Source organism: Lynx rufus, unplaced genomic scaffold, assembly GCF_022079265.1.
Source record: "Lynx rufus isolate CCGP_SWC_20201006 ecotype Redwood Valley unplaced genomic scaffold, mLynRuf1.p SCAF_5, whole genome shotgun sequence".
NCBI lineage: Eukaryota > Metazoa > Chordata > Mammalia > Carnivora > Felidae > Lynx > Lynx rufus.
In genome coordinates this window covers 148,621,151-148,638,828 of record NW_025814867.1, presented here as the reverse complement: position 1 = coordinate 148,638,828, position 17,678 = coordinate 148,621,151, and the positions used below count along the sequence as shown (strand labels likewise).

At 46.2% G+C, this 17,678-nt stretch overlaps 1 protein-coding gene across 5 annotated transcripts in view; it reads left to right on the top strand.

The window, feature by feature from the left end:
- The window catches only part of RUNX1 (RUNX family transcription factor 1), a 254,223-nt gene that overhangs the window by 161,130 nt on the left and 75,415 nt on the right, over positions 1-17,678 (top strand). For all 5 annotated transcript variants that reach the window (XM_047099262.1, XM_047099260.1, XM_047099261.1 and 2 more), the window contains 2 exons: positions 1,433-1,686; positions 7,766-7,922. In XM_047099262.1, the coding sequence (XP_046955218.1) occupies positions 1,433-1,686; positions 7,766-7,922 (411 nt within the window). The remainder of the gene's footprint in view (positions 1-1,432; positions 1,687-7,765; positions 7,923-17,678) is intronic.

Here is a 17,678-nt window from a genome sequence, read left to right as displayed (position 1 = left end):
TGAACTGGTTTCTTGGCTGGATGTTTCAACTTCTTTCCTGCCTGTGAACTTTTCCCCGGTTGTTTCCTTTGACAACTGCAGGAGAAAGTGTGCTGGGCTTCGAGGCGAGCCGTGAAGTTGCATGTGCGTGGGAGTGTGCGTGGGAGTGTGACTGCGTGTGTAATTCGAACCACCGCGTCTGTTTCGATCTGCGCTGCGGAGCCTCCTCTCAAGGCCCGCTCCACCTGCTGCGGTTACGCGGCGATCGTAGGTATAGGAGCGTCCGGGCATTTAACCAGCCGGCGCTGAGGCGACGTTGGAGGAAGATCGTCTCGCTACTGCCCAAGTCGGGCTGACTCACCGAGTCGATGTAGACAGTGGCTGGCTTCGGGAAGAGTGCGTGTCTGCGTGCGTGTGACTCGGCTGCTGCTCAACTCCCACCAACCACAGGATCAGCCACAAACTTAACCAACATCCCCAAACCCGAGTTCTCAGATGTGGAGAGCTGTACCCTGACTGTCATCGACTTGGAACTTTTTTTTTTTTTTTTTTAAGACTAGCTCTTTTTTGAAAAGCTGAATTCTCTGAACTGAGCATTTTGCCAGAAATTATTAAGAGAACATGACAAGTATTTCCAGCCCAGCCCTTCTTCAACTACTGAAGCTTATTTTCAAGGCTACTTAAAAAAAAAAAAATCAGCAGCGAACATTAATGGATTTCTGTTGTGTTTAAATTCTCTACAGATTGAATTGTAAATATTTTATGAAGTAGAGCATATGTATATATTTATATATACGTGCACATACATTAGTAGCATGACCTTTGGAAGTCGCAGCTCTTGCTTTTGAGGACCGAAGCCAGTTTTGCATGTGAGAGTGGCTCTGTATACGGAAGACACTCGTATATTTTGTGTCGTATTAGGACTTTAGACAAAACTCACCCGCAAAAGCAAACAAGTAAAAAAAAAAAAAAAACTGACAGGCGATTACCTACTGGAACTTCCAAATTATGTATTTGCTGGTCTTTTCGCTCTCCGTATAAATGTTTTAGAAAGCGTATGGGAATTTTGCCTCCGGGAACTTTCTTTAACAGCCAAAGACTGAAGTTAAACTCTCAAAGCAAGACTCAGAAGATAGTCTCCCTTGGCATTTGACTCTGGATTCTAGTCGCCCAATTTTTAAAGCACTAACCGGTCGGTTGCTAGGAGCCCTGCCGGGTCTGAGGCTGGCTGGCATAATAGAACTTTCCCCCTCCTGGACTGTTAGTAACTTGGTCTCCCGCCTCCCCCAGTCCCCCTCCCCCCCCCCCCCCCCCGCAGCAATAAAGGCCCCTGAACTTGTATGTTGGTCTCCCTGGAGCTGCTCGCCGAAGATCCGCGCCCCTGTCGCCGTCTGGTAGGAGCTGTTTGCAGGGTCCTAACTCAATCGGCTTGTTGTGATGCGTATCCCCGTAGATGCCAGCACGAGCCGCCGCTTCACGCCGCCTTCCACCGCGCTGAGCCCGGGCAAGATGAGCGAGGCGCTGCCGCTGGGCGCCCCGGACGCCGGCGCCGCCCTGGCCGGCAAGCTGAGGAGCGGCGACCGCAGCATGGTGGAGGTGCTGGCCGACCACCCCGGCGAGCTGGTGCGCACCGACAGCCCCAACTTCCTCTGCTCCGTGTTGCCCACGCACTGGCGCTGCAACAAGACCCTGCCCATCGCTTTCAAGGTACTCGGCCCGGGCCGCGAGCGGGTGGCGGGGGGACAGGCGGAGGCCGGCCGAGGCCGGGGGCGATCCCGGAGGGCAGCGGCCAGGCGGGCGGGGCCGGGTTCTAGAAAGGGGCCGGCGCTGCCCCCCGCGGCCCCTGGTCCATCCTCCTGCTCTCGGGACACCGGGGATGCTGGGTTGCCCTGGCGATCCTCGGTGTGTGTGTGTGCTGGGGGACCCGCAGGGGCCGCCTCCGGGGTGGACTGACAAAGATCTGGATGCCCCCCAAGGACGTCCACTGAGGGCCGGTCGGGACCTCCCTGACAGAGGTCCTTAGCTTTGCCACAAAGTAGAAAAGCAGAAAAAGTTATAACCCAGCCCTGGCCAGCCGGTCTGCTCCCATGCTTCTCCCCCACCCAACCCCCCACCCCCACCCCCAGCGCTGGCTTGACACCCAAGCCATTCTGCCTCGCTCCGATGGAGGCATCAGGAAGTAAAGATACTTTTATACTTTAGGGTCAGTGAAAATAAACTGACAAGGAAAACTGTCAGGGCTTCCTACCCCCACTCGCTCTTCAACAGTCCCATCGAAATTAGCATGTCCAAAGTCCGCGGAGGGCGTAGTTAAGTTTGCAAAAGTTTTCTGAAGACTTTTTGCAGCTTCTAGTCTGCGCCTGCCACAAGCCGCAAGTAGCGAATCCTGTTTCTTTTCCTGGAACCCTCCTGAACCTTATCTCCGGCTCACCTAGATTAAGCCCGGGGCCTCGAAAGGTGGCAGGGCTGTCTTCTCTGCGAGCCAGCCGGGGTCTAATCCGCTCGCATTGCTGTCTGGGGAGGGGGTGGCGTGGACCCCGCAAATTCTGCTGAACAGCCCGAGAGGTCTTCGTTCACTTCCACCCCTGATCTCGCCCTAGCTTTGAGCGGCCTTTAAAAAACCTTGCCCTTGAACCGGGATATTATCAACAACACCCGGCGTTTTTAAACGCCACTGCCCCCCCCCCCCCGCCCCAGCCCTGACCGCAAACAGTAGAAATTTAATTTTGGCGGTGGGGATTCTATTCTTCTGTCTTGGGTGGGTTTAAGAAGGGGCAACCAACATTTTAGTACAATCCGTAGTCATTTCCTGTTCATTTTGAGGACTAAGAAAGGCAGGTGGGGGGTGGGGAGGGAGCTGTAAAGATCAGATTGTGCCCTTTCAGGGAGATTAATTTAATATAAGCTTTTTAAGAGTTCCAGGCCTCTACTGGATCTTGATCTAGTTACAATGGATAGTGTTCAGTTTTTTATACAGTACTGTCGGAGTTCTTTATTTTTAAGCTTTATACACCTTCTAAACTTAACATTATGATTTCTAAGACCAAACAAAATGTGTAATTGGCTCTGTCTATAGAATTGCCTCCGTTTTCTGAGAGCAGAAGTTTTGGAGGGGGAGGGAGTGAGGATGAGGTGGAAAAGCCACTGGACTCTTTCCTTGCTGTCCTGCATCTCTGTAGATTTGGGCTGGGAGTCCATTTCAATTTTCAATCATTCTAATCTCTTTACAGAAACAAGCTCCTTTAGCCGCAGAACAGGACTGAGTCCCTTCTGTGACTGGGGACTTGACAGGGCTCGGCCCCGGGGCCACTTTTCAGATAAGAGCTGAGGGAGGAGACAGGCTGATAATCAGCCAAAGGGTCATTTAAACCCAATACCCCTGACCTACCAAGGGAGTGGGTTGTAAGAGCCCTGTGTCTTCCTTTGAGGTGAAATCAGAATCTCTTCTGGATGTCCCCTCCTCCTCCAGGGAACCAACGCCCAAATATATCAAAACACTAAGTGATTAATAATCTTCAGGGGGTGAAGTGATATAGTTTCTCAAGCTACTCTAAATATGTATATATATACATATGTATATGTATATATATATGTATATATATATATATATATAATGTATAATATATATATATGGATATATTTTTTTTTTCTTCTAAAAGCCTGGAAAGAAAATCCTAGAACTTGCTTTGATGAGCCACCCGGGGAATTCTTTTTCGCAGAAATCTTAGTAACCAAAGAGATTTCTTTTTCAAAATGACTTTTGACGATTCACTTTTTTTTTTTTTCAATCTCATTTGTTTTACTGAGTGATCGTTGGTAGACTCCTAAATGACCCATGTAGAGTTCTCTTGAAAAAAGTTCAAGTGGGTCTTGAGGACAGATAGGGGAAAGGGAAGGACGTTGCAGAAATGTAGCCACTTGAGTAGTATCTGTCACCACTGCGTCCCCATCAAGAGAGGCCTCTTCCTGGAGGAAGCCTGCTCCCTGCACAACCGAAGGAGCAGACAGAATTTCCAGCGAGGAAACGAGCTCAAAGGTTAGGGGGGGAAAGCAAGCTAGCCTTCAAAACGTGACTCCCTGTGTATCCCTGGCTCCGCTCTCCACGTAGCCACCTACCTTCCTCCCAGAGAGTTTCCGTAGACATTATTACTTTAAAATGTGGATTTTAAATAAGCCCCAGACAATCTCTTTAAGAAGTTAATCAGTAAAGAATGATTGTTTTCCCCGTAATATGGAGGAGAAAATGTGAACCAATGATAAAGTCTGATGATATTGATGAAAAGAGCATGTAAGTGATTCTTTACTAGCCTTCCGAAATCCTATGTGTAAATCCCCTGCTTTAATGTTTGAAATGGAAGGGAGACTTCAGATTACGAAGTTTCCTTAAAATAGATTAAAATATGCCTATTTGCTTGTCCTGGACCCCAAAAATGTAACTCCCCCCCCCCTCATTTTTCCCATGGAACACCTTTATTTTTTAGCATAGAAAAGATACATATTTTACTACTGTGAAAATCTTAAATTTGCTACGTGTTACCCACTACTTACAGAAGCAGCCTAAAAAAGCTATTTAGATGACTTAGGGTTTTTTTTTTTTTTTTAATACTGCAATATTACAGTCTGTTTAGGCCCTGGCTCACCAGGGTCCGAAGGCATAAACATGCCTTCAACAAGTTCAGAGGCTTTGGATGCTAATAGTCATATACTTTCTGTAAGAAAGAAAGAAGTCATGTTTCTATCGGCAAGACTTCAGTCCCTGGGCATGCATTAAATGTCATCTTGGCTGAGTTCTGGGTTCCACTGCACAGCTTTCTTTGAAACTCTGGAAAATTAAGGGATTTGAAATAAATGAATTGTAACTGTAATTTCAACCTAATTAGAGTTGTTTAAAATGCCAGTCTGAATGTGTGAGCGGGCCAGCCAAGAGCGGTGTGGGGAGATCCACTAGAGTACCTAGGAGGGCTGATATTTTGCCCAACTTCCTGATACTTTAAAAACAGAGAAGTAAAACAAAATATGAGATATCCTTTGGCCAGCAAGTCCCTTCTTGTCTGTTTGGTCTGTGTTAAATGTAAATGTTTGTGTTTCCTTACCTATTGTTTATAGCTTTTCATTCCAGTTCCTTCTTTCTTTCTGTTTGAAGTTAGATTTTTTTTTTTATTCTCTCCTTATTGCCTATCAGTGACACAATCTGTATAAAATTAGCAGACGTGTTAGTTTTAATTTTTTAATTTTTTTATCTAGGCTAAGTAGGCTTGTTAACAATTAGATGTTATACGTTATTACTGTAATTTCCCCGGATTTAATATTCTCCCCTTTCCTCCTGCCAAAAGCAAAAAGAAAAAAAAAAAATCCCTCTGAGATCAATAAAAGACCAAATAAATGATCTTCAGGCACCCAAAGATCTCTGACTTTTGTTGCATTTTTTTTTTAGAAAGGGAGGGGTAGGAGTTAAACTCCTAATTTTGTTGGTCTTAAATTCCAACATCAACAACCTTTTCATATTTAGCCACCATGATCATTTTACTCTATATTTGTTTCCGCTTGATGAAGGTCTCACAAGTTTGCCAAATTACTGACAAAGATAGTCTTGGAAAGATGAGAGAGGCGCGGAGCATCGTGAGAGGAGCCAGGGGGAGGAAGGTGATTTAGAATACGTTTGGGAAGCTGTGCAACAAATTTACTTACTTCAACCTCTTTGCAGACTCTGCCCCAAGAGCGAATTATTGAGTTTGAAAACCGTGTAATCAAGTATACAGTCCTTGTATACTTACTGAAGGTTGGATTAAAATAGAGAAGCCGGGTCATCACAGGGAGATGGGGACGAGGAAGTAAAAATATGTGTTCCAGGAGAGCATTTCAACACTGTGAGCTAATTTTACAGAGGGAAGTGAAAATAGTGAAGAAAAAAAAAAAAAAGTGGAAAAATTTTTAAGAGACTGAAAAAAGCAGAATAAAGCAAGCACGTTTTGTGGGAATAGAAAAAGTGGTAAAAAAAAATAATAATAATAAGTAAATAACTGATCAGGGAGATTTAGTTCAATGATGTTTTCGAAACAAAAGGGAATTGTCATATTACTGCTCTTAATTAAAAGGCAACAAACACGCTTCTAATGGGAACTAAATATCTAATTAGAGGGTGCTTGGGGAATAAATAGCTGTGTTTTTAAATCTCCTTCGTAGAAAACATGCCCAGCGTTGGGATGGAAAGGATTAGAAAGAAAGATAAAAGGCCCAGACGGTGTTTGAGAGAGCAAGTGTGCTAAGACAGATGAAGAATGTGCTTACCTACTGCTGTGTGGGCTGGTTCTCCCGGTCCCATAGTCTCTTGTGGTGAGATGGCTTGTCCTCCCTGCCAGACTCCTCAGAGCCCAAGAGCTGAAGCATCCCAAGGCACAAAAGCAATGGAGGGTCACTTGGATGACACGGGGAGGCCACGAAGATGGGCATTTCGAGAAACCATGGCTTTGCTATCAGGGAGCCTATGGCAGCCTTTTTTGCAGACAGGAAAAGAGGGTCGAAAATATAGGTATTAACCCCCAAATGGGGTAAAAATGAAGAGGTAGAAAACACAGGGAAGAAATAATCCCTAGAGAATTCTTTGCTGTTCCAACTCAAACACAGTATGAAAAAAGTGACTGTATGATTGGCATGATTAACACAAATGCACTACTGACTGAGAAAGTACCATGAGGAATATCAGAAACGATAGAACTTGGGGTATTTTCATCGGAAGTCCTATGACCACTTTAAAAAAATAGAAGCAATGGAAATTTAGCTGGTAATAGTTGTCTAACCCCAATAAATAGTTTCTAGAAGGGTCAAATGATGGGATACTACTGCACAAAGCATCTTTACACCATTGTCTTCAGAGCATTTTACCTTGGAAATTACTGCTTTTTTTATTACCTGAGCATCAAAAATACTTATCTACCAGTCTTGTTCACCAGCCCTGTTAGGAAATCCATTCCTATGCAATTACGTTAGCGGAACTCCTCTTCAAGGTCAGCTGGGTTTGGGGAAAACCTCAGTCAACTATCAGGATGCAGGGGACACGTCTGGGGGACCCACAGGTATAAAAATGCCACCTAGTTCCACTCCTGAATTCAGAGCAGCACATAACAGGGAGAGTCCCTCTTCTCTGACGTCTGTTGATTTTGGAATTAGTAATAAAGGATACACTTCTGATTTTTTTTTTCCTTTGCCTGCCAGAATTCCCTGCTACTGACAATCAGAATAAGAGAAGCGAGCAGGGGGTCTCAAAGATGACCTGCAGAGGGACAGCGTCCCTCAAGAACGGTCAACAATTCAGTTGTAATGATCGAATTCAATTTTGGCAGAAATAAGTTTGAACACCTAAAAGCAAAGTTGGCCCCGTTAGGCCCATCAATGGAGGTCTGGACAAGCGAAAAATGGGTTAGGTTATATAGTCACAAAAAGAAGATATTGCGTTTCTCAGATGTGCACGAGTAAGATGATTGCATTCGTGAGAAGGCACAGCTTTCCAGAGCCTTGGCCGCATTCAGTCTCCTTCCAACTGTGCCATGTGACCTGATGTGGCTTTATTAGATGAATGTTTTAGGACTTGAAAATTTATATTTAGTTCTGCATAATGGAATTCAAAGAAATTCTTCCCATGAATAACTTTTCTGTCATTTTGCTATTCCTTTGCAAACTTAAAAAGGATCACTTAATATACGTTTAATTTTAGAGCAATTACTACACCGGAGACACCAACGTTTGTAACATTTCTGATGTCTGCGTTTGTCCCTTGGCTGGTGTTTAGGTGGTGGCTCTGGGGGATGTCCCAGATGGTACTCTGGTCACTGTGATGGCAGGCAATGACGAAAACTACTCAGCCGAACTGAGAAATGCCACCGCAGCCATGAAAAACCAAGTTGCAAGATTCAATGACCTCAGGTTTGTCGGTCGGAGTGGACGAGGTATGTATCCGTCAAAACTGAACTTGAAACACAAGTATTTACATGGCAACAGACCCAAATTTCAAAACCTTCTAGAAGTTTCCGTGATGGAAGTTCCCCCCCCCCAGAAATAGTCTTTCTTGTTCTTATCACTACATCGAGCTTTTCAAAAATATTTATTTAAAACTTAATATGTTTTCAAGATTCATTGTTGCCTTCTATTATTGAGCCGGTTTAAAACTGCTTTGGAAGATGTAAAACGTGAAATGTGAACTTCAAGGAAATCCCTCAGGTCCTCACCAAAATTTAAAAATATAAAACTCACCATCATGGAAACTGAGATCGTACAACTGGTGTTCTCAACTTGGTAATTATCAAAAATCTCTACAATAGAAGCCTCTAACTTAGATTCCATGAGCTGTCTGTGACAAGGGACCAAGTTTCAGATGAGCACTTCTGATCGTTTTAAGGGATATGCAATATATGGTTACTGAAATGTGGTTTCAAATTTACCATTTTATGGCAAAATATGAAGACACGGTGTTGATATCCTTCTGGTTTGGTAGATTTGATGGCGTTTTGCCACCTTCCTTGTTTCGTGTCATTTGGATGCCTTATTATTTGGGGGAGGGGTCAGACCCAGTTAACATTTTCGTGCTAATGTGTTAAAGACTGGATTACCCAAAGGAACTGTTCTGTGTGTTTTATTTTTCTGTGCCCATTACTGAAGTATTAGAGCAGAAAGAGGAATTTTGGCCCGTAAACCCCTCTGGTTTCCAATTATTTTCAAATATTGTGTTTTCTCTGCATTGTGGGAACTGAAGTCATATTTTATAAATAGCAGTAAGTACTAGAAGTTTAATTGAAGAGGAAGGAGAGTTTGTTTTGAAAACCTCATTTTCACGATATAGTAATGAATAACCTAATGCATACAAGTTATTTCGAATATAATAAAAGTCACGATAAGGGCCTGAACAACAGTAGACGACTCTTGTATTTAAAAAAAAGATTAAAGTATAACCAATGGACATTTAAACATAAGAGTAATCGTTACTCTTTATAAAGACATTGCAAAATATAAGAAAATCTGTGTTTGACTAGTCAAAGAGGGGAAGGAAAGGTGTGTTGCTTTTGGGGGCAATCATTTTTGCTATCTTAGCCGTCCAGAGCATTTTTAAAATAGCATCCTAGGTTGAGAAAGAAAAAAAAAAGAGATAACATGATTGAATACATATGTTCATAATACTAACTATGTTAATAATAGGGTAATGCAAAGAAAATTATATCCACTTATGGAAAGCATGAGAGATGCTGTAATGTATAAAAGCATAAAGTCATTAAATGGGTTCACTTGTTATATTAAAAGTCCCCGCCTTTCAGTAAATGGAATTCACATTATGATTCAGAGATGTGTGTTTAGAAAACATCTCGAAGGCTTCAGATGAGTGGCTGGCCGAGTAGGTGAGAAGCCAATAAAACACAAAGGCCCTATCTATTGTCTGGGGCCTGCCTGCCAGCCTCCCTCGCCATCTCACTTCAATTCTTGTGGATGTGCATTATCAGGAACGGTGGCTGAGTCTCACGATACTGCATTTCCAGAGAAAGTCCTGTTATCGTAGTGCGCGTCTATGGGGGTCTGCGTGTTGGGTTTGGGTTATAAAAGTGTGGGAAACTTGAACGGATCATGCCGGTGACATTTCCCCACAAGCAGCGCTGTAGTGGCTTTGAGGCAGTATGCAGTTAGTCGGTGCTCATAAAGAATGAGATTTTGAAAGCAGCATGCTTCCTTTTCTGGCATCGAGGGCTGGTCTCTTGTCCCCCATTGGCCATTTCTGTTTTGAGTGGGTGACTAATAGGTGATTGTGTTTACTTGGGGAACAGTGAACTGTTTCCCCAAGGTGTGGATTGTTTGCACTTGGCTGCCTGATTCGTGCCAGAATGCCCTAGAGTTTGCATAAAACCCAGAGAGTGAAATAGCTGGAACCAAGGCCGGGCTGTCTTCTGATAACCTGGAACAAGAAAATCGATTAAAATGCCATAAAGGGACAATATCTGTTTGGAATGGGCTCCGCTTCCCATGCGAGATAATAAGCAATCCAAAATATAGGAGCCCTAATTACACATTTGACCCAATTATGGTTATCCTGTAGATTGTTGGTCTTGAGTTATTTGTGTGCTTGTGTGTGTGTGTTTTGTTTTGTTTTTAGTCAGTACTACAAAACAAAACGGGCTGTCAAAAGGCCCCATTTGACTCTGTGTCCTTATGTCTCTCCATAGTTATAAAATATAACTTGATTTTACTCTCTCGAGTGGAAGTGTCAACATCGAAGCCTGCCAGATCTTTTTTTTTTTTTTTTGTAATTTGCTTCCCATTACGAAGAGAGCAGATGATTCTACTAATTTTGACAATTAGCCTTAATCTTCCTCACTGAATCTTGTCCTTTAAAAGTGTCATTACGTTTTCTTAGGCGATCTTCAGGCTATTTACTGTTTCATTTTCTGGTTTTGAAAATGTGCCTGAAAACACGTCATTGGCATCAACACACCACAGTGGCCGAGAAGGTCCTGGCTATTGGCTCGTCCAAACATTTCTGTGCCAGTTTCGCATTCTGTCAAACAGCACAGATCCGATGGATTCTCAAAAGGGCTTGGTGCTCAGCTCCAAACGAAGGGTAGAAAAAGAAACTCCCTTTTCTTTTTACCAGCTGCCAGTCCATGCAGATTGGAAAACCTCACAGAAATCGCCAGAGGTTGGACGTGGAAGGGTTTTTCTCTGTTCGACAAAACTGATCTGTCTGGGTGCTGGCTCATATCCAGGATCACACAACGTCTAACCTCAAGTTCAGTGCAACTGGGGAAACCTGCCCTTCCGGCTTTTAAGGCCTTGCTGACAACACTGGCCCCTAAAAAATATTGGTGAAGGCTTCAGCAGTCTGAACCGTCTTTCTTTTTCCCCTTCCCTCCTTTTGCTCCTTGCCAGTTTAAATTCTCGTTCAGGGTATACTTCCCTTTTGGGAGTTTCTCCCTTCGATTTGGTGTCTCCATAGAAATGGACTCTTCCTTTACAATGGAAGAAGAGTTAGCAGCTCCCAGGGGAGGAGAGGTTATGCAGAGCACACAGGTTGTTGTTCAGAACCTTTCACTTAACCACAAGTTCTGGGACCATCCCTCACCTCCGGAAAATTGAAGTTCAGGGTCAAAAGAGGTTCTCTTTGGCGAGGTGAATTAACAGTCGCTTCCATCAGTTTACATGGGCAGTTGAGGCAGGGATCACTGACATTTGCAGTTACAGGAAAGCATAGCGTGGCTGCAGCTGAGAGACAGTTAAGAAATTTTAGCAATGAGGTCTGTGAGTGCTTCCGTCCCTGTTGGAGTACATAGTCAGTTGGAAAGAAATCGATCAATCAGGGAATACCGGCTTTAGTGAATTCATTTTAGAACCAAAGACGAAATCTACCAGACCGTATCATCAACCACATCATAAACGAGGGAAGAGAATCCAGTGTAAATTTCCTTCTAACTTCTAAGAGTGTGATTTTTAATCTTTTGGGAACATCACAGAAAGTTTTGAAAATCCCTTGGAAGCCTTCTCCCAAGGGAAAAAAAATACGCATATGCGCTTATACTCGGAGTCCCCCCCCCCCCCCCCCCCCCGCACAGTTTCGTTTTCCAGGACTGCTGAGGCTCGTTTGTGGTCACCTTCTGGGGATCCGTGGACCGCCCCGGCCCAAGCCAAGAATCTGTGAATTTGAAACTTGCCTTGGAGGGCCAGCCTAGCACGGGGCTGCACATAGTAGATAACTGGAATATAAATAAGTGAACAGACAAGGCATTCTTCTTGCACCCTGTGTGTTTTGGTAACACCTGTTTTTATTATAGCCAGGACCTGGTTTGTATAATTAGGAAAATAGATCCCATTCGAACTGCTGGTCCAAACCTTTTGAAGGCCATCAGGTATGCACACGTGCCGTCCCTCGAAAGGGGAAGGGGCCCATTTTGTCAGAGCCTCATCTCAGTGAATGCCTGGACTCCCCCACACCCCTGCAGTGTGGATTCCATGCTCAGCCCCCATGAGGTCCCCAGTTCTCTGGGCTGTTAGAATGGGGTTTAATTTCTTGGAGGAATTTATGTGTATGTTGACCTCCCTGGCAACTTAAGTCTCCACTTTCAAAACAGTTACCCCTTCCCAATGCTTTTATAAAATGAAATTCCTTCATTATGTCCTTGCTCTGGATGTCTTCCCAGGCAGAATATTTACCCTGTCACTATCTGAGTTATTGCGTATTTATGTAATGTTTGTTACGTAAGGCACTTCCATTCTTAAGTTATTTTACATTATTTGGAGAACAGCATGAGGAGGTTGCGTTCAGATGAATGAAAGACTGCGGTTGACGCGAAAGGAAGGCACCTTTAGGAGAGGATAAACTGTCCTGATATCCTGAACGAAAAGAGAGGCATCTTTATGGGGAAAAAAATGGTCCGAATGATTCACAGTATTATCATAGGACCCAAGTCATTCTCCCTTGCATCACAGAGTCCTCTAAGAGGGGTAGGAAAAATTTATCTGACAACCCCAGAGTTGTTCCATGGGTAACATTCAAGATAATAAGCTGGTAATCAGATCTCCTGGAGAAAATATAAAAAAAGACACGAGGTGTATTCAAATCAACTCTCCCATTCTCCCCTTTTTTTCTCAGTTGCTATTTACATTTAAAAATTATATATTATATATATTTATATTCGTACTTAGTATACATATGTTTAGTATATATATATTGAATATGTGTATGAGCATATATATACATGTACACACACTGAAATCTGCTCTCAGACTTCACTGTGGGCAAATATGGATTAAAAAAAAAAAAAAAAAAGACTTAACTTCTGATACACCAAGCCCTGCAAAGCCCTAGCAAATAATTCCTTTAGACGGACAGGTCGAAAGCTCGTGTCCATGATCTGATGTAGAATCCATCTTTTCTTTTTTTTAATTTTTTTAAGTCTACTTATTCATTTTGAGAGAGAGCACGAGCAGGGGAGGGGCAGAGAGAGAGGGAGAGACAGAGAATCCCAAGCAGGCTCCGCACCCTCAGCGCAGAGCCCGATGCGGGGCTCCGACTCACGACCTGTGAGATCACGACCTGAGCCGAAGCCAAGAGTCGGACACTTACCCCGCTGAGCCACCCAGGCGCCCCTGGAATTCATCTTTAGAGATCAGCTCTCTCATTCTGTTTCACATTTGCCAATAAAAGGGGATGCAACACTTTCTTAAAGCCGATTGCTCCCTTCCTTCCCCCGCCCTCCCATCAGCACCCCCACCACTGTCACCACTGGTGGTCCTTGTCCTGTTAAGACGTGGCAGGGACCAAGGAGAAAAGCCCTCTTGGAAACTGCTTATGCCTGAAGCATAGAGTTTCAGAATTCATCTCTTCATGGTTTTCTCGCTGGTGTTACAAAGTGCCAGACGTTGCTGATAGGGTCAGACGGTTTTTTGAAATTGAAGTGAATGGCCTGAGCAATATTTCAGAGCTGGTGGGCAGACGCTGGACTTCACCCGCCCTCCACCCCTTCCGTGCCAGCCAGCTTGCGTTCGGCCAAGGCAGTTCTTTTTGGTGGGGACAGGGGACTCTCAATCAGCAAGCGCCTCCGAGACAAATAATGGTTGAATGATTTTTAGAGCTTCCTGTTTCAGCGGCAAGCATTATAGACATAAACAGCGGTCCGGCCAACGGCCGCGACGCTGCTCTGGTTCTAATAAATCAGTTTTGTATTTTCTTTCTGTGCCGGTTGGCGAGGGGCAAGAGAGGGTGGAGAAGATTGGTGAGGGAAGAGCATGTTCTGTGTTATTATTTTCTTTTGAAAAAGAAAAATTACTTGTCGGAAAAGAGAGAGAATATACTGTCTGACTGTTTGCTTTCTGTTGATGATTATAAAACGAGTTCGGATCACTCGGGGGGTGTTTATAAACAGTCACGTCCTGTCAGTATGAAGAGGTTATGTGTTTTTGAAGGATCTGTTGGGCTTTCAGTCAGTGCGTGCGTGTGTGTGCGTGCGTGTGTGTGCGTGCGTGTGCCCATGTAGCCCCACCGAAAAGCCTTCTTGGACCAAATTATCTTTGGCACTACACGCATGCTAAAGGATGCGATTACCAAAAATTAATAAGTGAGCAGCGTAGATTGAATGAGTTGCCTGTGAATACTTCCAAATGTGCCGACTCACTGTCGGGGCGTGGGGGACATATCGCGGCTCTTCAAGATGTGTATTTTTGTAGGGGCACCTGTCGGTGGCTCAGTCGGTGGAGGTCACGATCTCACGGCTCTTGAGTTGAGCCCTGCATCGGGCTCACTGCTGACGGTGCAGAGCCTGCTTCAGATCTTCTGTCCCCTCTCTCTCTGCCCCTTCCCCACTTGCGCTCTCTCTCGAAAATAAAGAAACCAAAAAAAGAAAAACATTTTCATATACACACATTAGTTGGACTTCAGGCAACGCCTGGCCCCCATCACCACAGCAGTTCTGATGCGAGTCCCTCGCTCGGCAGAGGTACGTTCGGTCTGTGTTCCGAACGGAGCTCCCCGTGGCGTGCGCTTTGCCCCGCGCTCATCTGGGACTCGAGCGTGTCCCCAGCCTCTGTCGGGCACAGATGCCACACAGGAGCTCCACGTGTTGTCGGAGAACTTCCTCTAGTGAGGGTTTCCGGGGGTCGAGGACCCGTAAGTCACGAAGTGATCCCCACATCCTTCTTGGAGAGGCTCTTGGCCTTTCTCAGCTGCTGGAGCCAGAACGGGTGTCTTGCGATGTCCTTGGTGTGGAAGCGTGCGTCTAGAAGCTACTTAAACTGTGTGCTTCTCAAAGAAGATGGAAGTAAATTTCCTGTTGATTTTTCAACTTAGATGAATCCCTTGCTTTTACCTCGAGATTTCAGACTCATTAAGGATGTGTGGGTGGCGTCAGCCGTAGACTGTTCCACCTCCCGCAGCCTCCTGACCCAAGGAAACTCCTGGGTCTGGTTAATGCGAGTGCTGGCGGGCATTCTCAGGGTGCTGTGTGGCCCTAACTGAGTCACCTTATGCAAACAAAGGAGACTTTCCTTGGCTCGCTCGAAGGCACTGCACAGGAGTATGGGCGTTTGAGCTCAGCTGGTGATCTGTGTGCTTATCAGATCTCAGCAGACGAGGCGACGAGGGATGGGCCTGTTGGGAGGTGGAAACATTCCAGCTCGCTCAAGGCACTGGTTTTGGGTCTTTACGGTTGTTTTTCCTTCATTCTACTTGAAACTATTGTGTGGAGTACAGTCAGTATCTATTTACTGTTAATGTTTTTGATTCTTTAATGTTTATTTATTTTTGAGAGAGAGAGACAGAGAGCGAGCAGGGAAGGGGCAGAGAGAGAGAGAGAGAGAGAGAGAGAGGGAGACACAGAATCCGAGGCAGGCTCCAGGCTCCGAGCCGTCAGCGCCGAGCCCGACAACGTGGGGCTTGAACCCGCAAGCCGTGAGATCATGACCTGAGCCGAAGTCGGATGCTTAGCCGCCTGAGCCACCCAGGCGCCCTAGTTATTTGTAATTAATGAGAAGCGGATCTAAACTCATCCCATGATACGGCTCTGGCTGCCCCTTTGAGTGGTGTATCTCCAGTGCCTACACTGCTGGGTCTTTCCAGGTGCTCTGTCTTCATCATGCCTTTGGAAACCTCAGGGCAGGCCACAGTCGGTATTTTATCCGTCTTTCTGCTTATCCATTTTGATGATGGGCTCACTCAGTCGTTCCCAACTGGGGTGGTTTTGACCCCCATGGGACACTCGGTAGCATCTGGAGACATTTTTGGCTGTCGCCACTGGCACGGGGATGTGCTGGTAACCTCTAGTGGGTGGAAGCCAGGGATGGGGCCCCACACCCTGCGGTGCACAGGCTAACCCGCCACCCCATCCCCCACCCCCCACCCCCCCCCACACACACTGGCAATGGAGTCACGCCTCTGAAACGTCAGTAGTGCTGAGACTGAGAACGCTCATCCAGCATCACACTCATTCATGAGAAGTGGCAAAATGCCTCCCTTACCCCCTACCCCCCAACACTTTCTGCCTGTCCCCAAAATACATGACAAACTTACATTCAAAAGCTCACAGAGAGTAAAAAAAATAAAATTCGGAAACATCACTGAATAGTAAAGTCTTATTTTAAAAATGAAAACCTACGGGTGTTCTAGATGCATGCATCGGCCCCATCTCTGAACATGAACGTCCCCGGGCGGCAGGGGGACGTGTGGAGGCCAGGAGTGGCTGCGTGTGGGGCCACATGGCAGGAGAAGCTCTTCCTGGAAGAGTCCCCATACTGCAGCCGGTCCCTCAGGAGTGTCCCACAGGTGTAGGGACTGGGAACCAGTGAAAGTACCCTGCTGGCTTCTCAGTGCTCAGCACCCCCACCCGCACAGTGCTGCAGTCCGGGACCACAGATCCACCACTCTGGGAACATGAATCGGTGTGAACGGCTAGTGTCCCCTTGAACTAAAAAGTGCTGAAAGCAAAGTCCTGGCATGCATCACTGACAGACACCAGAAAGGGCGTGGTCTGCACACCTTGGGAAAGAAAAAAAAAAAAAACGGAGGAAACACGTAAAGCAGCAGAGAAGGGGCCCAATCTGCTGGCCGTCTCTGAGATGGCCCTGGGTTCCCAGGTACCACAGACAGACAGGTGGGTCTCTTCCAGAACTTTCTCCCACCTGCCCCAACATTAGTTCTGCTCTCACTTGTTTCCCATCCTGAGATTCAGGGAAAGATGACTTGAAAAACATCTGAAGGGGTTCTTAACTGCATCAAGGTCGCGTCGGCTGCAGGCTGAATTTCTCAAAGAAATTTTGCCGGGAGTGCTTTCCCTGGTTTCCGTTGGCTTGCTTTAGCCCTACGTGGAAACCCCCACTCTTACCTTTCCTGCCCCACGGACGCTCCCCTTTAGGCTCCCCCCAGTTAAGCAACCATCCCCCAGATTCAGCGTGGAGATCTGTGGCATGTCAAATAATTAGAGATAGCTGGCTGCCGAAATGGGAGTTCACGGGCAGCATCTGCGCTGGGGGCCGTGCCGAGCCCATGTGCTTGGAGTGAAGGTCGCCGGGGAAAGAGCTCAAGAACAGCTGTGGCATGCACGGGGACACTGCGGGGGTAACTGAGACCCAAGCACCACGAAAAAGACGGGAGGATGTGCCTGGCGCTCCCAAGAGGTGGACCCCCAAGAATTTCCAAAAACCTAAAAGATCTGAGCCTGCTCTAGAAAAGCACCGTGTGATATCCTCAGTGCCTGGCACAGAGCGGAGTCTCCTTAAACGTCTTCCGGCGAGTGACGGCTCCCAGACTCTTCGGGAAGTACAGCCTCGTGGTTAGTGCACGGACTTTTCTGGATTCTCGGCTGAGGAAGGTGTCTCACCCTCAATACTATCAGCATCTAGGGCTGAGTTTTCATTATTGTGGGGCTGCCCTGGGTGTTGTCGGATGGTTAGCAGTATCCCTGGCCTCGCCCCAGTAGCCGGTGGCAGCTCCCTTCCCAACTGTGACAGCCACAAATGTTTGCACGTGTCACCAAGTGCCATTGGGGGCGGGGGTGGGAGGGGAGGGGATCGCCCCGGATGCAGAACGCTGGCACGGAGCTGTGCATCCGTGGGCAAGTCACTTGACCTTTCTGGGCCTGATTCTGGCCCTGTCCTCGGGAGCGGGGGTGGGTGCAGGGAGGATGTCCTGACACAAGGGACACACGGCAGGAGTCACTGCCTCGCATTCGGTAGATGTGCTT